Source organism: Pleurodeles waltl, chromosome 10, assembly GCF_031143425.1.
Source record: "Pleurodeles waltl isolate 20211129_DDA chromosome 10, aPleWal1.hap1.20221129, whole genome shotgun sequence".
NCBI classification, from domain to species: domain Eukaryota; kingdom Metazoa; phylum Chordata; class Amphibia; order Caudata; family Salamandridae; genus Pleurodeles; species Pleurodeles waltl.
This window is the reverse complement of record NC_090449.1, coordinates 58293429-58316416: the sequence shown is the minus strand read 5'-3', so window position 1 is coordinate 58316416 and position 22988 is coordinate 58293429. Positions and strand designations below refer to the sequence as shown.

The window sequence follows — 22988 nt, the reverse complement described above, 5'->3', positions numbered from 1 at the left end:
AGCAAACATGTTTATTACTCTAGCAATGTAGCTAGCGTTGTTCCTGTTGCCATTGTTCCCATGTGAGGCTTGATTCACTTGATCTCTGGGATCTTTTTAAGTATCCAGTTGTTTAGTTCAATGTGAAGTCTAAACTCGAGCTTAAGGCAGCACTAGATACAAATGCAGGGGCACTGGTCTTAAGTCTTTTCTCTGTGTTTCACCGTGTTACAAGGTTGGCTAAAGCTGGTCACCCCCTAGAAACAGTCCAAATCCAAAAATAAAATCAATTTATAGCTCAGAAACTCATCTCCCAGGCATCCGCAGATGTCTTTATTCAAAGATTTAGGTGCTCCTGTTGGCTGCCTCGTCCTCACTGAGTGCCCAGAAACCTGTATCAAGTTTGGAGTAAAAGCATAGTTAACTGGAGTTAGGGACCAGCGAATGACGCAACAGGTTTCTAAGTTTTTGAATCAGATACAGTAAAACAGTGGGGCAGCTCCAAGTTTGTTTATGCCATTGGGGCCTATATCCTAATCTACTTGTCATGACCATGATTTATTCTTGGTTGGGGCACTTGCACGATTGGGTACGGCATTGTTTGCTAAACCAATTAGAAGGCCTACATCATATAAAATGTATCTTGTTGGCTGCCATAATTTTCAGACTGGCACATTACAGAAAGTATCTCCTACCCTACTATTCCTTGTGAGGGATCTAATATAACCCCTAGATATCGTCCTGCCGTGAAAAGAAAACAAGTAATTTTCTTTGTTAAACCTTAACCCACTCTATTTGTGGCATGCTTCATCGTCGATTCTCATTCTGGTCCCTAAAATCCAGGATGGGCTCAGATCTATTCCAGGGAGCATTTTGAACATTACTTCAGCTGGGTCTTCAGACTGTAATAAGAATACCTGAAACATTGCATTTTTTAAAGGTTCAAAACACTTTTGTGGGGGTAATGATATAATCCTGTTACCTAATAACTCGCACATTTATGCGGGTAAAAGGATCATTATATCGTTACCCTGCACACTTTGTTTAACCAGACCTAAACAACAGCATTTAAAGGGGTACCTTGGTTGTTTAAGGTATTTTCCTACCGCTGCTGAAATACGATTCGAACTTTCATTCCCAGTACTTCTGGGCATTTATTTTAGGGGAATAGAATGATTTGGCAGGATATTTTGTTGCAGTTGCCGAATCACCTCATAAGGGCATGAGGACCAAGGGTTTAAACGCAGGGAAAATAAATTCTACAGATCATCAGGTTAGTTTCACAATTTATGTAAATCTGATGCAACACGGCATGCTGTTACAACGTCTTCTTTTGTTTTAACCTGAACTGTAGCAGTAAGCCAGAACCACTTAACCAGTTTACAACACACTCGTATTGATTTTTATGCAAGGATTATTTTACTTCTTCATGGATGAGCTGATGGGTATTTTGCTATTCACCCCTAACAGAAAACTTTTTAAATTCTACAGATTTCTCATAAACTATTTAGAACGACATCTCCCTGCTCCTTTTTTCAAACTAGACGCCTGCCTTCTTACTAATCCCACTATTGAGTGATATCAAAAGCTTTTTCATTTGCATATTTAGGGTATTGGTATAGGAAGGCAAGCATGGTTAAAATCTCTAACTCAACAGTAAATAGTATGTTACTATTGATTACAAAAGGCCACAAATTACCCTCTACAGCTCTTGTTGATGAGGGAAAATAGCTGAGTGCCGTTGTTCTGAGTCTACAAATGGTATGCCATCCTTTTGCAGACTGTGATTATGATCGACAGTTACTTCACCCTTCAAAATCTAACAGCAGGTTACACAGGTGTACAAGGCATAGCAGTTTTGCAACCTGCTTACAGAAGAAGAAATGCAATATCTGTGCAAACCTTCAAAGGCTATTTTTTTTATTTCTTCTTCAAAAGCTGCATACATATTGGGTGATGTTTGTTTGTTTATTTTTTCAGATGCAGTGGTTTTAGAATCTCAGGTAATCTTTGCAAGAGAGTAGTTAGAATCCAAAGTTTAGGAACCAGGTATGCAAATGATCTGCCTCCTATTTGGCCCTCTGGATTCTTGGAGTCCTCGGTAAGCAGCAGTGGGCAGAGAAAATTGATCTAATCAGGTGTGAAGAGAGAAGGCCTCTGATCTTGGGTAGGGCCCTTGAGGTTGCGGACTTCATCTGCCAGACATAGCATTGTAAATGTAATTCTCGAGTCAATAGGCAGCCAGTGTAGCCTTCTCATGGCCTTTTTCACTGAGTCAGATCTTGGAATTTTTAGAAGAATTCTAGCACCCACATTTTGGACTACCTGCAGTATTTTTGTACCATAGTTTGGCAAGCCAAAGTAAGTGAATTGCTAAAGTCCAGGCAGGATACCACCAGGGACTGTACCACAATTTTTCTGGAGTATTCTGGGATGAGATCCAGAATCTTCCGAATGGTTCTTAGTAGCCCGAAGCAAGTGGCAGCAATTGTTTTTGCTTGGGTGACCATGACTAAGGCTTTGTCTAGCCACATTCCCAGAATCTTTCAAGGGGAGTTAGGATAGGAGGGTTTCCCCAAACAGTTTGCCCAACTGATCAGGGAGTGGGTTGTTTCCCAGGATCATTCACTTAGTCTTGTTATCATTTATATTTAGGCAACAATTTGCCATCCTTCTAACAACTTTTTTCAGGCAGGGACTAGTTGGTGATACTCCAGATTCGAGCCCTTAGGAAAAGAAACCACTAATGGTGTATTGTCTGCATAGGAGATTATGGACATCCCATATTCCTGGACAATGTCCGTTAAAGGTCGCATATAGATATTGAAGAGAGTGGGGCTAAGTGCCGAACCCTTTGGTTCCCCACACTTGGGTGGCAAAACGTCAGAGAAGCATGCATTTTCCATGATTTGGAAAGTTCTGTCCTTTACAAAGGATGTAAGCCATTGCAGCGCCTCATCTTGAACTCCCACTCCTTTAAGTCTTTCATTCAAGATCATATGATCCATTATTAACATTTATTTATAAAGCGCGCTACTCACCCGTGCGGGTCTCAAGGCGCTAGGGGAAAGGGGGGGGGTTACTGCTGCTCGAAAAGCCAGGTTTTTAGGAGTCTCCGGAATGCGGAGTGGTCCTGGGTGGTCCTGAGGCTGTATCAAATCCTGCATTTACATTCAGCAAAATGATTGCAGCTGCACCTCCCTGGTCAAGTAAACGTTTGAGCTCCTCCGTCACTGCTAGAAGATCTGATTCTGTTGTATGCTGTGTGCGAAACCCCATTACGCGGGATGTAAACATTGTTTGACTAAAATGGTTCTCTAGGATTTTTCCCATAACAGGCAGCAAGGAGATTAGTTGATAGTTGCCCGGCACTGAAGGTTCTAGGTTGGCTTTCTTCAGCAGGGTTCTAATTATTGTATGTTTCCATTTCTTTGGTGCTACCCCTGATGCGAGTGAAAGGTTAAGTACTTCAACTGTAGTTGGAAGTACTTCCAGACCCTTGTCCAAAATATGTAGCGGTACTGGGTCTAGAGGCGAACCAGATTTAACTTTTTAACCACAAACACTCTCCACATTGATGGCTGGAATAGAAACCAGTTGCGTTGATACTGCAATATCTAAACTCTTTTCTTTTCAGAATGTCACAAAATCTTCTAATCCCACAAATTGGGTTTACTAAACTTGCTATAATCACTCATTCTTAATAAAACCTTTTAACACTATTGTGTATATACAAGAAATTTCACAGAAATGACTTATCTGCTCAGAAGCAGCAAACATGTGGAGATGGAAGATTCTATTTCTGTGTGTTCCTTAAATGCTGTGTTCAGGGAACTTCATAGTGTTTGCTGCTCAGGAGGAGTAAATAAAAGTAAATCCATAATGCTTGCTTTCTGTTTTGCCATAAAATTAGAAGTAACTTCCTTCTGCAGGTTTCTTCCATTGTCCCCTCTTGCTATTTCATTTTTAGGTCGAGTGTGCATGCGCTCTGACGTACTGTAATCTATCTATGGGCTTTTAACCACGCCCACTGCATGCCCATCACTATCACTCATTCATTTAAAAAATCCTTTATCATAAGTAAATGCTTTACATTTGTCCCTTCTTGTGGCAGTTTTGTTACCGCCTTGGACATCGACCGTATTTCATGGATAATTGTGCGTTTGCCGATACGTTAGACTGCGAGTGAACTTTTTTCCTTTTGTGTCTCTCCTTTGTGCTCACGCTCATGGCTGCCATGGTGCTTTGAATTGGCTTGCTTATGTCAACTGTTTTACTTTTCATTTTCAATTTATTTAGCAAAAAAAGTCCAGTTAGGAATTTAATAGCTCTAACTCGAGAACGCAAGACCCATTGCATTGCAAATGTTTGTCTGCACTTATCATGGGCATTAGCGTTTCTGTATTCAGAGAAGTGCTTCTCTGCTGGCTTGCAGCATACTTGTAGCATCAAACTTGCTTTCCAAAGACCCCTGTCAATCTTCATTTCTCTGGTTGCTCGAATGCTTCTTCTGGCTCTGGAGCCAAAATTAATTGGTGATCTCCAGCTTTGTCCGTGTCTTGTCCCCACTTGTTGTGCTTATTTTAAGACTGTATTCTAACATGTTAGCCTCTGCCACATTTTTCTCTTTTGGCCTCTCCCTTCCTGAGGCTGCTAATTGACTCTGGGTTGTATGTGGCAAATGTCGGTCCCTGCCCAGGTGTGTACTACTTGATTATGGCTCAGGGAAGTAGTGAACCTCACCCCAACAAAAGTCTGCTTGCTTTTTTTCAGGCTTTTGATTTTTGTATCATGCCTTGTCACAATTCTCAGAGCCAGCCCGAAGTGCTAATTCATAGGTATCATAATCCGGCACTATTTAGTGTTGACCTGTACTAGGGAGTAGCCAAATTTCCTGTGAATACCAAAGGCCATGCATAAATGTATTCTTTGTCACCTATCCTTAATTGAATTTGAGACCTCTCTCCCTACTACATTTGAGGTGGTGTTTGTTTTTAGTGTATCCTATCCACCCGCTTGTCAGTTCTTAGAAACAATCCTGTTTTACTTTTGGCCTGAGAGTTGGTTAGATTTTTACATTCTGGAATGTGTAAATCCAGTGGAGGGTGGGACGTGCGCAAGAAGTCTGTTACCAATGTAGATGCCAGTTCCACTTCAGTACCTCCAGTTATTTGAGTGTAGCTGCTCTAGTCTGTTTGCAGTAAAGGAAAGTGGATCACAAGAAATGTAAATAAAGAAAAAAGTGAACATACTACTGAACAGCTTCTTGCATTTACTTTCAGGACAACCTCAGTTTGCAGACTGAAATTGGGAAAAGGGACAAGATATCAATTAGAGCACAAGCAGAAGAATTTCCCTGTTCTACACTTGCTATATAAGTATTTGTTATTGTGCAAGCCTAATATCATAAATTTGTTGACTGGAAATGAGACCCAAAGACCGCTAATAAGTTTATTTGGAATAGGCAGACCCATGGCACTTGCCTGTATGATAGTAGAATCCAGAATATTTAGTGCTTAAGTAAGTGAGAAAATTCTATCTTGTAACTCTGCATGCATGAAATCTAATTTTGCTAGATATGTGCATGGATATTTTAAGTCATCCAAACCTAAATAGTAAAGAGCATTATAAAGTGTAATTTGTTTTGTATTTAGTGTAAATTTTAAAGTACAGAAAGCTTAGCTGTTTCAAACGTGCATCAAAATTAATTGGAAATACCATAAATAATTTACGTATGTACTTTTAATGGAGGAAACCCTAAAAATATACATGTTTAGCTGGTGTTTAGGCCTGGCCGCAGCCTTGCTGATAAACAAAGAAGAAAATAATGCGCAGATTCAGTCACTAAAATAATAGAGGCATATGTACACTACACCACATCATCCATGCTCTGGGCATTTGTATACTAAATTGTATAGCCCTTGCAGTTTTGCTACATGAGCTGAAATAGATGAACACCTGGAGGGCATAGCCCTAGTATGTCTTTCTCCTGGCGAGTGGGAATTTCTCCTACAGCCTCTAACAATAGACGATATCAAAGAATCAATTTGCGCCATTCCTAACGGAAAAGCCCCTGGGCTGGAGGGGTTGTCAGGTGAATTCTCTGAAGAGTTTGCGGAACACCTTGCCCTATATATAAAGGCCATAAATGAGGAGGCATATCAGAAAAAAGTACTTCCTCCCTCACTGCATGAAGCTTTGATTGTGACCATCTTTAAGCTGGATAAAGCCCCATAAGATTGTGAGTCGTACAGACCTCTATCATTAATCAACGCTGTCAGCAAAATACTTGCTATGATATTGGCGCTGAGCTTACAACCGCTGCTCCGCAGTCTAGTCCTACTGGATCAATCTGGTTTCATTCCTTCTCATTCGACCAAGCACAATCTGCCCACCATCTTCGCTTTATTACATCAGGTAGACGCTGATTTGTGAGTGGTGGCTGTCTTGTTGGATGCTGCTATAGCATTCGATTCCATTGCATCGGAATACATGTTCACCGTAACTCCCTGTATGGGCCTATTGGAGATATTTCTACACTGGATACGTCTTCTGTACAATAACCCAGTGGCCCAGATTCAGGTAAATGGACACACTTTGGAGTGTGTTCCCCATTGGCAGAGGGACGAGGCAAGGCTGCCCCGTCATAATATTATTCACCCTTACTCTGGAGCCGTTAGCGTGCCTCATCAGGCAGATATATGCAGAAACCGCTTTAAGATTTCGTTTGCGACCATTAAGTATTTCTCTCTATGTAGATGACATGGTCTTCTATATTAGAGACCCTCCAACAAAACTCTCCCCTGTGATTAGGGAATACATCAAATTTGAGTGCTGTTTTGGCCTTTGCATCAATTGGTCAAAATCTGTTATCCTACCGCTTACACTGGCCACTAACCAGAGCGCCCTGGAATACCCACTGAGGTGGGACACTGAGCCAGTTAAGTGTATTGGCGTTTGGATACATAGATTCTGACGCAGTGCTGCGGGCAAACTGTGGCAGGGACGTCTCTAGGCTGGAATACCAGGTCAACCGATAGCAGGTACTGCCGCTATCTAATGCCGATAGACTAGCTGTTATCAAGATAGTGATTTTACCCAAATTACTTTATCTATTTGTAAATATCCCAATTGTCCTGCCAGCTTAATTCTTTAAGAATTTGTGAAGACTGTTGGCTACGCTGACATGGGCCGGTAAGCACTTGATGATCAATTGGGACATACTCGTGTTACCCTATAACTGTAGGGGCTTTAAGGCACCGGATTTCTGTTTATATTATTTGTGCGCTCAGGCGCATTTCGCCCAGTATTGGTACACAACACATGACTATGTTCCATATTTTGCCATTGAATATGATAATGCATATCCAATCCTTCTTTCAGCTATGTTGCCAAAAAGTGGATAGGAATTCCATGCATAGAAATAAATACACTGCACTCCACCATGGCAGCCTGGCACAGACTAGCATGCTGGGTGGGGAACTTTCCAGCGTATGCTCCCTCACTACCCGTAAAGCACCACCCTGATATATCTGTCTCTTACGAAGGTAAAGCGCTTTAGATGCTGACTAAGGTAAGTTTAACCACTTTGGGCAATGCTTATCCCTGTGGCAAATTTCTAACCCTCGAAGACCTTGCTGACCCCCAACAGATCACCCCATTATTCGCATTTACCTACTATTGCCTCCATGCAGGCTTGCGCTGGCTATATCCACAATTCCCTGATGAGCCACCTAAACTCTCTGCACTGCAGGTTTTACTCACTAGTACAACACAGAATTGTATGTTGATCACTAACCGTTATACCGCCGCCCAGGCTCGGCAGAGTGCAAATTGCTAGTAAAGCTTTAGTAGGCTGCAACAAAGCACTCCCACCACCCCTAACTGAAAAGGACTGAAATTATTGCGGTTAACAATTACGCACACACACACTTCCACCTGCAACCTGAGAATAATACATTTTAAATTCTTGCCTCAAATATATTATACTTCTGTAAATCTTTACAAATATGGACTTAAGGATGATGTAAATTGTGTGAGATGTGGAGAGGCAGACTTTTTACATTTGGCGTGGACCATTCTGTGTTGGAATATCAAGGGACAAGCCTCTATTTCTCCCCCCCCCCCCCCCCCCCAAACAAAACCCTACACCAGATGGAGGAATGGAGGACAATCACCAGATCTAAGAGAATACCAGGCATGACTAATCGTGAGAGCTTTTTCCACATTGTGGCCTGATGTACTTTATCAAATGCCCCAGAAAAATTGATAAAGGCTGCTTAAATCACCTCTCAAGGAGACATATTTCTCATTTATTATCTCAAGGGCCAAGATGTTAGCAATTGTGCCATGCTGTACTCCAAAGCCTGATTGCTCCAGAGGAATGATTTTATTCCTTTCTGCCCAGTCACTAATCTGGAAAAACAAATATTTGGCAAATAGTTTGCCGACCGAATCCAGCAGAGAAATCTGGCATTAGTTCCCAGGACAGTTGCTGTTCCCTTTCTTATGTAAGAGAGCAATAATACTACTCTTCCAGGACGGAGGAATTTTTCTGGTTTCATAGCATCATTGAAAGACTTGGGACAGGATTTTTTACTCCAGGTAAGAATATCATGTTTTATAGCCAAAATAGGGATTTCATCAGGACCCATTGCAGTCGAGCTACGCATGCCTCAAATGGCATCCTCAACTTTTTTTTAGAGTGGGGTATGTATATGAGGGGTCGGCACCAGTTTGAGGAAGCTCCATGGTATTCCCCTTTGATGCATAGAGACTAGATATGAAAGTGGACCTGCTTGTTTCGTTGATGGCAATTGGAAGGGATCTGGTTTCCGTGCCTCACCTATCTGCTACCAATGACCAGAAACACCTTGAATGGCTGTTAAAAGCTGCTTCCCTTACATCGAACCAGAATCTATCAGTAGTATCTATTTTTAAACTAGCTCTTAAACGCCTCCTCCTTTTTAATAAGCACAACTGAGTATGCCTTTCTAAAGTGCATTCCCTGTATTGTCAGGACTTGAAAAATCCACTCGACCACTTGCATTGGCGAGTCTTATTTGATTATTTTTAATACTTACTCATCCCTTCTGGTGAGTTGACACTGAACAGGTGTTCTGTCAGTTGAAAAGTGGAGGGGCATTAAAAGATGCCTTTAAATCTTGTTCTAATGTCATATTTGCTCTGTGTTTAGTGACAGAGGTCAAAAGTCAGTCTTTCTTACAATTAATTTTCCTTCTGACTGCAGAGTTCCAGGGCTTTGTAAGGTGAATTGTGTGACCTGCTGCTTAGAATGTAAAATAAAAGGATAGAGGGTGTCAGGTTTTTCCTAACACACATTTAAATGACTAAGTCAACTGTGCAAATATTTCAAAATATATTTCAGTAGTTCTGAAAGCCCTTTTTTATATTTCTGTGTGATGGAAAAATATTTTAATAGAATGAAAACAAATCAGAATACTTTACATGTTGATGTGCAAAGGATATGGTTTCTGAAACCCTATTTTCACAGATTGTTAATACACTATATAGTTTTATCAGTAAAGCTGCAAGTTATTGGAGAGGTTTTTGGACATTTCCTGGAAAGTTACTGTGTGTAGATGACAATGTTACCACATCATGGTTTAGTAATATATTTATTAAAATAGTGTTTAAACAAACTGAGAAACACTCCTGCCCTGATGGCAATGTTGTTGTTGTTGTTGTTGTTGTTAAACTAAAAGAAGTCCTAGGTTATGTGGGCTAGACAGCATGGGCTTAATCAAACAAGAGTTTTTTGTTGTTGTTTTTTTTACTGCAGAAATGCTGCGCTCACATATTTGAAGGTGCAATCATATGTGAGAATTAAGAAAAAAGCGACTCGATAACCATTTGCCTGGGATCACGCAATTTGAGACCCGTTTACGGGTCAAGTACATTACAGTTAGGTCCAGTAGATTGTTTAAGTTACCTGACCTGCCTGTTTTTTCGAGCAGACCTGCAGGTCTAGTAACATATTTATGATTTTTTTGAGCCCTGATTGTTTACGGGTAAGAGCATTGATTTCTCTGTTCAGTAAGAGTATGGGCCATGTGCTTGCTCTGGGCCTTCTGGCGGGTGCTCGTAATTAGCTACTGCATAAACTTCTCCAAAACATTACCTGCCCAGTTTTCAAGATTGCCAGAGGTGGTCTCTCAAATCCCATCAAACCCCTTAACCCTGTCGCAGGTCCAATGCGCTCTGCCAGTTTTAATATTACATTTTGATTTTGACCCTCCAGGGTTCAGCCGGGAGAACTTTCAGATTAATAAAAGCTACTAGAGTATTATGATCACTGGGTGCAGTTTCTATCACTTTTATGTCCTGTACCAAGGAGAATACCTGATAGCTGTTTACCACATTTGCTATACTACAGTCGCTCGTCTTCAGGTGCTCAAGGAAAAGCTTCCCACGCTTACCAGTTCTAATTTTATGGGGAAAGACACAAGTGGGAATCCCAAATGCTTCCTCTTTTTCCTCATCCCAGAATTGTAAGAGGACTTGGTTTGAAATTTTATAGTTTAAATCCCCAACCATGATAATTTGAGTCGCTGTCTCCCTTTCGCAAAACTCATTGATAAAAAGGAATATCTTAGCTAAGAGGCTATCATGGGGGGCTCCTGAGGAATATAGGAGTTTACCAACGCCAGAGGAGCTCCATTAGACCCTTCACCAACACGCTATAAAATTATAGCCACAAACAAATTGCTGGGATCTCTAACATTTGTAACGCCTGTGAAGCCTATTAGTCAGCAGGCAGGCTACCCTTAGCACGGCTTCTTTTTGAGGGGGTAGCGTTACAGCAAAAAGAATAATTATTGTTGCACACGAGCTCCACATTGGACCAAGTTTCTTGTAAGAAGATTATGTCTGCGTTTAGAGTGTTCAAAAACTCAATTTTTCCTCCTTATTGTTTATGCTAGCAATGTTTCAGTATACAGTAATGAGCTCATTGCTACTGCGATGGTGCTATTGGACAGGATATTGCAGAGGAGCTGCTTAGCGCAGCCGATAACCAATTCAAGAGTGGGCGTTGACGCTTAATTCTTGGGGTGGGCTCATCGGGGGGGCGGGGTCCATAAGTGACAATTCCCTGTCGTATTTCCCTAGAGAGATTTTTAAACCCTGTCGACCGTGAGTGTGGTTGTCGGGGATACTTAGGGGTAGTGGAATAGACATGTGCTTCCTAGCACCTTCAAGGGGAGACTGTGAATTCTTACCAGCTAGTGTGCTCCCCTCCTTGCTCAAAACAGGGACAACATCAATACCTTTACAGTGTAGCCATTCAGAATTATTTAAAATGTTGTTGACTATCTCGAGTATTTCTATTTCGAGTAAAGGTACGCTCTTGTTTTGAGGCCAGAACCAGAGTCCTCCATAGATACAAGTCTAAATCATTGCTTTCAATTAGGCTAAGCGACTCCAAAAAATACTTTAGAAGATGAGATCCATTTAAGAAAACGTCTGTGTCAAACAGAAGCTTAAAGTCTAAAGCTAAAGTGTTCACGTGGTTTAGACTCTTCTCCCTTCTTGAGAGTGGCGACCGGTCCAGCCAGTGTTTGAGTCATGTTTGCTAGGGTATTTAGAGGTAGCATACTTGACTGTGATGTAGGCGTATTTTGGCTCAAGATTGGACAATCCATGTCTGGCTCACAGGGGAAGCATAGAGGAGCGCGATTATTCGAGATTCAGTGATTGCAGTATGGTGTTGTGGAACAGGAACCTCAGGGGTTTAGAGGTTCTTGAGGCACAGGGGGAGCCTCAGAGAAACACACCTTTCTCAGACCTTTTTTAGAAAACCTTCAATTTTTTTTTTTTTTTTTTTTTTTTGCCCTCTTGTGATTTTTCTTTTGACACATTGTCTTTTGCTTCGATAGACAGGGTTATCTGGTCACGATGCTTGCCTTTGGACGTGCTTTAAAAATCAGAAATACTTCCTGTGCAGTACTTTTGAGATCAAAGTTCTGGCTTTTTCCTGGTGAAAAATCACTCAATACAAATCTGATAGTCTACCGGGCTCTTGATAAAAACTGAGTTTGTGGGTAGTATCTTAACCTGAGGCTCACCGGCCTGGGAGCAGAAGTCGATCCCGGGATGAGTACCCATGTTCTCTGCAATACAAGGCTGTGCTAAAACTTCTTCTCATTGTAATGTGAGTGATTGGAGTTACCTCCTTTGCTGGCAGTTAGTTTTTTTAGTATGGTTTAACAGTGTCAAAGATACAATCCGATCCCCCTACAATTTTTTCTACGAGATTTAGAATAGATGATAGAAGTCTCTCTAGGCTAAGGAGAGAGGAAGAAACTTTACAATTTGATCCAGGGGATTACTTAGGAGATTGACATTTAAGCTCAAGTCGGGAGTCACTGAGAGATGTGAGCATACTGAGGGATGGCTAGAAGGAGTACTGCTAAGGAGCTGCAAGCCCGTGGACAATGGCAGGGGAGAAGGCTGGAGAGTATTCTCTCCCTGTTGAGGACCAGATCTTTTATATAATTCTAAGTCCAGATCTGGAAGGGTGAAGTCATCCAAATGATTTTCCTAGTCAGTACTTTGGGGGAGAGCTTCTTTCACATCTCCAATGGGCAGGTCCTCCCTTGAAGGAGCAGAAAAGGCAAACATTCAAGCTGAAGGGAGGATGGCACTGGAGGATGGCGAGGCAACTTTGCAGGGACCATGGGCCTCAGTATGGAAGCAGGATACTAGGAATGCGGAGGAATCCCGAATGGCTTCATCAGAGACGTTAATGCATGCTAACTCCTGAAACTAGGATTCTCTAGTTCTCTCGGCGGAGATATGACCCCTGCCGCCAGACGGCCTAGACTCTGAGGGCTCAGTAGAAGCCTTCTCTTTGCCCCATAGAGAAAAAAATTGATTTCTACATTTTAGTCTCGGGCAACTGCACCTTTGTTGCAGAGAGGGTTGGATTTGGTCTTGGAACAATACCTGCCCGGGAGTAGATGACCACATCTGTTTTTTGTGGTCATTGTGCCTTTTCAATGCTTATAGTAGACAGTTACAGATGCTTCCTTAGGCGTCTGTAAAATATTTTGGTGAGCAGATCATTCAGCTGGGAGGCTGAGGCTTGGAGCTCAGATGACAATCCGGCCAAAGAAGAGATGCGCTGCTGTAGATTCCGATCAGGGGTATATTAATGATCAAGGTGGCAATACCTTAGGTGCAAGGCTAATGAGAGGTACAAGGAGAAATTGAGAAAAAGGCAACAAGTCACACCATGAGTGGTCCGTGTTCGCTTTAGTTGCCTTGGCACTGTTGACCTTTCCTGTAGGATATCTCCCCTCAGTTGCTCTGGAGAGCCTGGTGGGTCACCTGAGCCTCCCAGTAAGTTTTTAACTCTTTTCCGGATGTGTGGCTCCCAATGTTGGCAGCCTGAAGTGTTTGGTGCGCAGAACGCGCCTTCTCCGGGGATAGGTTGCGCTGGGAAGGGCACCGCAAACACAAACCAAACGGGCCCTTTCGGATCAGAAGCTTGTGGACAGGGGCCTCCCTGTCCGAGACTGAGGTTGCTGCTTTCTTAGTACGGCAGGCTGCGCCAGCACAAGCCTACTGCATGGCCTATGTAGCTGGAACGACTCCCTCAATGCCCACGTTGTATTGGGGAGAGCCGCCTGACTGTGGCGGCGCCCTGTTGGCTAAAAGTCTTGGTCTCCTGGCCTGCAGATCTGCAACATAGTACCCTACTGAGGGGCTGCCTTGTGATGTGTTGCACGGTCCTTTCTAGTGGCGGGGGGGGCAGCGTCCTGCAGTCCTCCAGCAGAGCCGGTAGTCATCGGGCCCTCCTTGTCGTGAGGCGCAGTCTCCTCTGCAAAGACCCCTATGGGAGGAGGGTTGGGGGTGCCAAGGGACAGGAGGACACTGAACCATGCCCACTTCTGCCTCCAACCTCTGACCTCCACCGTGGCAACCGGCCAGCTGACTCTGCGCCACCCGGCACCAAACACACCTCACTGCGGCTTCGGCGACTCATCAGAGATGCGGCTGACAGAACGGCTAGTGGTCGACGTCCCGAACAGACTCCCAGCTTCTGCGATTTCCATGCTCTGTTCAGATCAGCCGCTTGGGATAGCCGATGAGTAACGGCCAACAATCCACCTCGCAGGCTCTGGGCTGGTGGCTTCTGATGATGTCACAGCGCGTCTCAGCATTTTCCTGGATTAGGCCAAAGACATTCATGAGCTGTCTTGAATTTAGCTGAGTATCTGCTGTCTGCTTCTGAATAAAATTAGTAGTGTCCACGAGCACTGTCACTAAGGAGATTAATCCAATATAGTCCAAGGGTTGCTCTGAAATATAATTTAATATCAGGGAGCACTCTTCCTCCCTGAATTAATTAGAGTTACAGAAACCATACGGCATAAGGTGTGGAGTTGTTTGGTGCTACAGAGGTTAGAATCTTATTGTGTGGTATAGGTGTTGCTACCTACTGCTATATGTTGCAGGATGTGGTTTGGGAAGGTCTGCATAATGAAGACTAGTCTTGTATGGTGTTATGTAATATATTGTAGGTTCTAGGCAGAGGTGGTCGGTGCCCTTGCCCTCAAATTCTGCTGTCCTGTATTCTTCAGTTTCTTTGTAAGGGTTGTTTGTTAGTCTGTTGATGGAGATAGGTGACAGGATAATTTAAATGCATGAATCTCATCTTGTAGCCTTCCATGGCCAAACTGACTCTCTTGACCTTCAGCTATTGACATTGCGAGTAACATCTAAAGAATATTTCTAGGAAGTAAGGGCCAGGACAGGAGTCTTAGTGCTCGTAGAACACCTCAGGCCATTGCAGGGTTGGTGAGGGAAATGGCAGAGATTGAGCTTTTATTGTAGAAGTTTGTTTGATGTATATGAGTACCCTTGTGTCTCCATTTCTTATCCCAGAGAATATGTAGAAGCGCCACAGCAGGGTAGGGACACTTATGGTCCCAAGACAATACTCGAATGGGTGGTTTGGAACCGGGAGAAGGGGGAGCACTTTAAGTAGACATCGGGGCTGAGGAGTATGGGAGAATTCTTTGTCTGGCTGAGGGGGTAGAGATACCCTGTTCCCAACTGAAAATACCATTCCAGGCAAGCGTTTTAAGAAGAAAGGATTTAATGATACCCCTTTTACCATGTGCAACCTGCTAATTTAAGGTTTCTGAAAGCTGCCTTATTGAGTCATACACAATTGGTCCGTCAAAGTTTTTTTTCTGCTGTTCTTTTCAGAACATTGTCTGCATTTTCTTTTTTTTTAAATGTATACTTTGTTTCACGTTGGATTTTTCTGATGAATACAACTACCTGTGGATTCCTCAATTTATTAATTCTCCCTTTGCACCAGCATTCAACTGAAATTTTCTTCCTAGCTCCCCACTTCGACGAGGATGTCATAATTGCATGGCTCCGCATGCGACTTAGTCTGACGTCATTGTGGCAATAAGTCCTCGCCGGCGTGCTGACTTCAGCTCCCTTTTTTCCGCACCTTCGTCGCTAAAGTTTTTGTCTTAGCTCTTGAATGGTTTGTGTTTCCAGATATTGTTATTGAGCGATACAATGTCTCCGCTGAAAAAATCTGGATTTAAGCCTTATTATAAGTGTGGGGGTTACATGTCGGTGACGGATCCTTATGAGAATTGTTTGTGGTGCCTGAGTTCGGACCACGACGTAGAGGGATGCGTGTCCTGCCAGCAGATGAACCTGAAGGCCTTGAAGGAGAGAGAGGCTAAGCTCTTCTTGGGGAAAGCTAAGAAGGAGAAAAGGGGTCATCGAAGATCAAAGAAGAGGGATACTTCATCGCATAAGTCCTCGAGGTCGCGTAAGAAGCGATGCAGTCACGAATCTTGACACCGTTCTTCCAGGGATCGGTCTCTGTCACCTCCGAGATGGCGCCATGCGGCGTGGAAGATCAGTCCTATGGTGGCTCCTCCACCTCTGAGTCCACAGGATTCTCCGGCGCCAACTTTGATAGAGGTCTCCAAGTCCCCGGTGAGCCCTGCGGCTCAGTTTTCTCCTGTGTCCACTCATGGTCACGAGTCGGGTGTGCAGGCATCGGAGTTGGTTTAGGAGCATCAGGAGGAGCAGAGGTTTCCTGCCTTCCTGGCTCCGGGAGCGGATCCATCAGCGTTCCTCAATATTATGTTCAGCATTTTTAACAGAGCTATGGCCCCCGATGGTGCGCCTGCAGGTCCCATGGGTCTGTTAGCATTCACACTGGGTTCTCCGGCGCTGTACAAACAGGCTCCGTTTGTACCCTTCTATCTGGGTGAAGGTGCTGGTTCGGCGCCGATTACTTCGCCACCTCGGATGATGCTGCTGATGGAATCAATGTCGGTGCGGATGGATCCCATTCGACCCACAGTGTCTCTCCATCCTCTCCACCGGAGCATCCATCTGCTCTGAAACGGGCGTCGACGACGTTGGCCAATTCTCTGTCGACACCGCGTTTGGAGTCTAGACTGAGGTCGAGGAGAAGGGCCTTGAGGCTCTTGGAGGAGCAGGAGTATCAGCAACAGCTGTTGGGAGGAAGGCGAAATTCTGGAGCCTACTGGTGAATTTCAGGGCCTAGACTCTGCAAGTGGCTTAGATACATCCCCCCTAAGTGGGATTTCTCATCCCCTTGTGAGCTCACAGTGGAGGCGGCTTCTTACCACAGTGTAATAAGAAAGGCTGCTGAGTTTTTGGACCTTCCTTTGCCGGCATTGGAGTGAAAGAGAAACATTTTAACTGAGGTGTTACATCCATCTGCTACGTCATCTGAGCCTCTCCTCTCTTTTAACCCCTGTGGTGCCTTTGACGAGGTGGTCTCGTCCCTACACACAGTTTCCGTGTGCCTGGGACGAGACCACCTCGTCCTGCACCGGGCCCACGGGGAAAGCGCTAGCGCTCCCTGTGGCCCCCCAGCTCACCCCCCCCCCCCCCCTTGTCGGGGATGAAAGGGGAATCGCTTCCCCTTTCACCCCCGACTTACCCCCCCCCCCCCCCCCCCCCCCCTCACAGTGACGTCTGATGGCTTCAGCACGCAATCGCATTCTGACCTCAACAGAGGTCGCCTCCCGTCGGGGGCAGAAAGCTCACCAGAGACCGGGGAAGATTTTTTTTTCAAAATAAGAGGGTGGGGTTATGGCCATACCCACGCCCCAAATAAATGGGGCCAAAGTTGTTCTACCCACCACTGGGAAGATGGGGCATTACCCCGATCCACACCCCGGGGGGGCAGAAAGTCTACTAGATGCCATGAAATAAAAAAATTGTGGGGTGGTGACTACCAACCAGTATGGGCCTGGTTATGACCTCACCCGAACCTAAGGGGCTAACAGTCATTCCGCTCTCCCCCCCGCACACTAAAACATCTTATCCCATGGCAAGCAAGAAGACATTTGATTTTTTTGGTTTTTGTTTTACATTTGGGCCATGAAAGCTTGGTAACTCAAAATCATCCCACTTGGAATGGTGAGGGCTGCACTTTTAAAAAAATTTTTTTTTTTTTTTACTTTGGGACGCTGCCATGTAGAAAAATCCACAAGACCTAGACACATCTGAAAACTAAATATCTAGCTGATTCCAGGGTGGTGTGCTTCACATGCACACCGCACCATTTCCTTACCCACAATGCCCTGCAAACCTGCAACTTTGCTGGAAAGCACACATTTTTCTCACATTTTTGTGATGGAACCTTCCGGAATCTGCAGGAATCTACAAAATTCCTACCACCCAGCATTGTCTCATCTATACCGATAAAATTTCTGCTGCACTTGTCAGCCTAAAAATGTTTTGTTTCAAACTGCCCTTTTGGACCCACTTTGGTTCCCCCTCAATTTCAATGTGTTTTTGGCTCTTCCCTGTCACAAACACTTGGCCCACCTACACAAGTGAGGTATAATTTGTACCGGGAGACGAAGGGGAACGTTGGGTGGTAGGAAATTTGTCCCGGTACAGTGATCCCACACAGAAATGTGGAAACAAATGTAATTTTTTTTTTTTTTAGCTAAATTTGAGGTTTGCTGAGGATTCACGCAAGTCACACCTCCCTTGAATCCCTCTGGTGTCTAGTTTTCAGAAATGTCTGGGTTTGGTAGGTTTCCATAGAAGGCTGCTGAGCCCAGGACCAAAAACGCAGGTGCCCCCGCAAAAACAGGTAGATTTCTATTTGATAATTTTGATGTCCAGATAGTGTTTTGGGGCATTTCCTGTTGCGAGCAGAAGGCCTACCCACACAAGTGAGGTACCATTTTTATTGGGAGACTTGGGGGAACACTGTGTGGAAGGAAATTTGTGGCTCCTCTCAGATTCCAGAACTTTGTCACCGAAATGTGAGGAAAAAGTGTTTTTTTTAGCCACATTTTGAGGTTTGCAAAGGATTCTGGGTAACAGAACCTGGTGAGAGCCCCACAAGTCACCCCATCTTTGATTCCCCTAGGTCTCTAGTTTTCAAAAATGCACAGCTTTGGTAGGTTTCCCGAGGTGCCGGCTGAGCTAGAGGCCATAATCCACAGGTAGGCACTTTGCAAAAAACAGCTCTGTTTTCTGTGATAAAATTTGATGTGTCCACGTTGTGTTTTGGGGCACTTCCTGTCGCGGGCGCTAGGCCTACCCACACAAGTGAGGTACAATTTTTATCAGGAGACTTGGGGGAACATCGAATAGCAAAACAAGTGTTATTGCCCCTTGTCTTTCTCTACATATTTTCCTTCCAAATATAAGACCGTGTGTACAAAAGACATCTATTTGAGAAATGCCCTGTAATTCACATGCTAGTATGGGCACCCCAGAATTCAGAGATGTGCAGATAACCACTGCTCCTCAACACCTTATCTTGGGCCCATTTTGGAAATACAAAGGTTTTCTTGATACCTATTTTTCACTCTTTATATTTCAGCAAATGAATTGCTGTATACCCGGTATAGAATGAAAACCCACTGCAAGGTGCAGCTCATTTATTTGCTCTGGGTACCTAGGGTTCTTGATGAACCTACAAGCCCTATATATCCCGCAACCAGAAGAGTCCAGCAGATGTAACGGTATATTGCTTTAAAAAATCTGACATTGCAGGAAAAAGTTAGAGTAAAACGAAGAGAAAAATTGCTGTTTTTTCATCTCAATTTCAATATTGTTTTATTTCAGTTGTTATTTTCTGTAGGAAACCCTTATAGGATCTACACAAATTACCTATTGCTGAATTCAGAATTTTGTCTACTTTTCAGAAATGTTTAGGTTTCTGGGATCCGGCATTGGTCTCACACCCATTTCTGTCACTGACTGGAAGGAGGCTGAAAGCACAACAATTCGTAAAAATGGGGTATGTCCCAGTAAAATGCCAAAATTGTGTTGAAAAATTTGGTTTTATTATTCAAGTCTGCCTGTTCCTGAAAGCTGGGAAGCTGGTGATTTTAGCACTGCAAACCCTTTGTTGAAGTCAATTTTAGGGAACAAACCAGAAGCCTTCTTCTGCAGGCCTTTTTTCCAATTTTTTTTTTTTTTTTTTTTTTAAACAACATTTTTACTGTATTTTGGCTAATTTCTTGGTCTCCTTCATGGGAACCCACAAATTCTGGGTACCTCTAGAATGCCTTGGATGTTGGAAAAAAAGGACTCAAATTTGGCGTGGGTAGCTTATGTGGCCAAAAAGTTATGAGGACCTAAGCGTGCCCTGTCCCAAATAGCCAAAAAAAGGCCTGGCACCTGAGGGGGGAAAAGGCCTGGCAGCGAAGGGGTTAATGATGCCCTTACTGAGCCCATTGTGGACATTTGGAGGAAGCCTGTCACCACTCCAGCAGTTTCCAGGACTGTGGCTAGGAGGTACAAAGTTGCTCCAGGGGATCTGCAGTTTTTGTCACATCATCCAACGCCAGACAGGTTGGTGGTGCAAGTCTCTTGTTCTGTGAGGTCTGCTCCTGGTTCGTTACCTGCGACTCCTTCAGATAGGGAGTCTAAGCGTATGGAGTAAGCAGCTAAAAAAGGTCTTCTCCTTGTGGAGCATGGCCTTGAAGTCTCTCAATGCTACATATGTACTGCGGGGGTATATCCATGCCCTGATGGACTTGTGCCAAGATTGCCTCAGGATGTGCAGGGACGGTTTGATTAACTCCTGTTGGACAGTCAAGTGTCAGCCAAGCAGATTATTCAACCTGGCTTGGATACCGCAGATTGGGTTGCCAGGGCAATGGCACTTCAGTGGCAACCAGGAGGCATGCCTGGCTCAAGGCTTCTGGTTTCTCCACGGATGTTCAGGCTACTCTTATGGACCTTCCTTTTGATGGCGAGATGTTGTTCTGGTCCAAAGCAGACTCAGCTTTGGAACGATTTAAAGACAGCAGGGCTACTGCAAGGTATTTGGAGTTCCAAGCTTCCTCGCCCCCACACCCTTTTTAGGTCTTTTCGAAGGTTCAGGGTTTTTTGGCTAGGGGTCTTCGTTCCATGGAAGGCCGCAAGCCAGCGTTCAGCAGCCTGCCAACATTCTCGCTACAGATCTTATAGAGGTCGGGGGAGGGTTAGGATGCGAGGAGCCGCTCAGCAGCCTTCCACTTTATCTTCTTCTGGGGGAGCCCACCAAGGAAAGCAGCCCTAGTTTTCTCTCCATTTTACATCATGTTTCTCCCGTGGGGGGAGGTTATCTCATTTTCTCCACAAATGGGAGTTAATCACATCAGACTCTTGGTGCTGAATATTGTGGGGAAAGGTTATGCCCTTCCTTTTCGGAGTTTCCCCTTCCCCATCCCTCCCTGTCACTCGTTTTCAGTCTCACTCTAATTCACAACAGTCTATGCCACTCTACGCGTCTCCATTCAACTGTACAGCGCTCCACACTTCTCTCCTCTGCGCCATTAATTTTTAGCCATGTTAAATAGCACCAGCGCTCATGTATAACATGGCTAAAACACACTGGCAAAACCAATAGTTTGAAGCGATATTTTGTTTTGGGGTTAGATCAGGCAATCTCATCTTGGAATATAACGTACTTATTAAAGGATCCCAGTCAAGTGGCTCTATTTTAAGTTTTGCACATTTTGATTTCATTTACTTATTTTTACCCAGCCTACCTAGGAAGTTTCGAAGTAACTTTGTGTGTGATATACTGCTTTAATTTTTTGTTTTACTGAATCCTATATTACCTTTTATCTCAAACAGGTGGTTGCAGTATATTTATGCTAGTATACATGTGACACTGTAACTCCAGGTTCCCATGGTATCTGCAGCATGCAGGACAGTAAAAGGATTGCCCTTAGTCTTTCTGATGTTTGTGCAGCACCCTAAAAGTTTAAGTTGAAAACCTTGCCCAGAGTACTCAAATGTTTTCGATTGTCAGGTGTGACATGAAAAGGCACTTACATAAGTAAATGGAGACAAAAAAGTAATGTCTGGTATTTCCTCAGTCAAAACAACTGCACTCAATGCTGATGAATCACTGTTCTCTGCCTTCGCGAGAAGATCAAGCACTTCCTTTAATATTTTTTGCTCTTTGCTTCTCTGCAGGTATTTGTTGGATTACCGGTGGTACCAGCAGTGGAAGACCTATGTGGACTCGGGTGATCAGAACTCCAGCACTTTCCCTGGGCACATTAACAACATTGAGCTCTTTGATGGTAATGGGGTGGGATGTGGGGTATCAAGTATATTCTTTTCAGTGCTTCAAACATCGCAATCCCTGCATACACTTTCATAGAGTGTGCCAGCTTCTCTGGGGCTTCAGGTTCAATCTAGGTGCTTTTAAATTTATTGCATCAAATGATAGCTTGGCGACAGACTGGCAAGGTGCATCTTCTGTTTTGGGAATTAATTTATTATTCTGTATGTTTATAGGAACGGTTCATGTACAGATATGGTGGAGCACTTGTTCATTCGTGGAACATTTCAGGGTACATGTAAAACCCTTTTATAACTGGAATGATGCAGATTTAATTTCATTTGTATATTTCGAAGTTTTGCTGTAAAAACAGTTTTTTTCATGTTTTGTGTCAGCTCCCCACCTCAACTCCAGTGTAGTTTCCAACCCATGTCTGCAGAGTTTTTAAGCTTAAATCTGAGGCTCTAAAAGGAGGTTTTGTTTGTCTTTGTAGCAAGGCCTGTGAGTGTTTTTCTCCTTCGGGCGTTTGTTTTTCAGGCCAGCAAGGAATGCTGTCCTTAAATGTTTGTGAAAAAAGATTGTCAGATGCCCAAACAAGGGTTTTGCTTGGTTTTCACACTTCAGCACTAGAAAAGTGTCTAGATTCAGGTCGCTAGGCATGAGATTAATTTGATGGAGCTTATGCCTTCCGTCAGTCATGCTTATTATGTGCCTGCGTCAGTCTGTTGTCTCTCTGCCTGGGGGTCCAGACTGTAAAACAGGAACCATGTCTCCTGTTACACAGCGAAGCCAGAGCAGTTTATGTAAATTTATGGGGAATAAAAAATCCTTTACCATTTAAAGAAAAAATACAAAAAATTATATAGGTGTTTTACAAACATAAAGGAAAAAATAAATGCAACCTACTATAAGTAGGGAACTGCAGATTAGCTGAGCTGTTTTAAAATACGCATCCTGGCACAATTCTTTTTAATTTTTTTTATTTAGAATGTTGGGAGTACGTTCTTGTCTTCTCCTTGCAGCACAGTGCATTGGTTAAGGGGAATTCACCAAAGAACCAGTGCTAGACGATCGTGCAATATCCTCGTACATTTAAAACATTAATGTGCCTTTGTTACTTAAGAATCGGGTGAGTCAGTTTTCCTGTTGCTGGTGGGCGTTCAGCTTTGCCACTAGTGAGTGGTTTGCCAGTAGTGTGTCTTTCCTAAATTTGCTTTTGTGGCACCCCTACTATATCCTTGTTTGTAGAGAATTCCTGTATTAGTTCAATACAGTTATAAATGTCTGAGGATTCAAAAGTTGGAGCATTGAGGTAACTGGCCAGTATGTACTGAATATTTTCTTGAACCGCTGACTATAACAAAAAGACACACCTGTGCCTCTGGTCTACTCATTAGGCTTATTTTTAACCTGTTAAAAAGTGGGTACTTAGTGGGTT

General features: G+C 43.6%; 1 protein-coding gene across 1 annotated transcript in view; it reads left to right on the top strand.

Moving 5' to 3' along the window:
* USP11 (ubiquitin specific peptidase 11) overlaps positions 1-22988 on the top strand; it is a 368572-nt gene that overhangs the window by 34185 nt on the left and 311399 nt on the right. The window contains exon 2 of the mRNA XM_069209659.1: positions 21460-21569. Within this exon, the coding sequence (XP_069065760.1) occupies positions 21460-21569 (110 nt within the window). The remainder of the gene's footprint in view (positions 1-21459; positions 21570-22988) is intronic.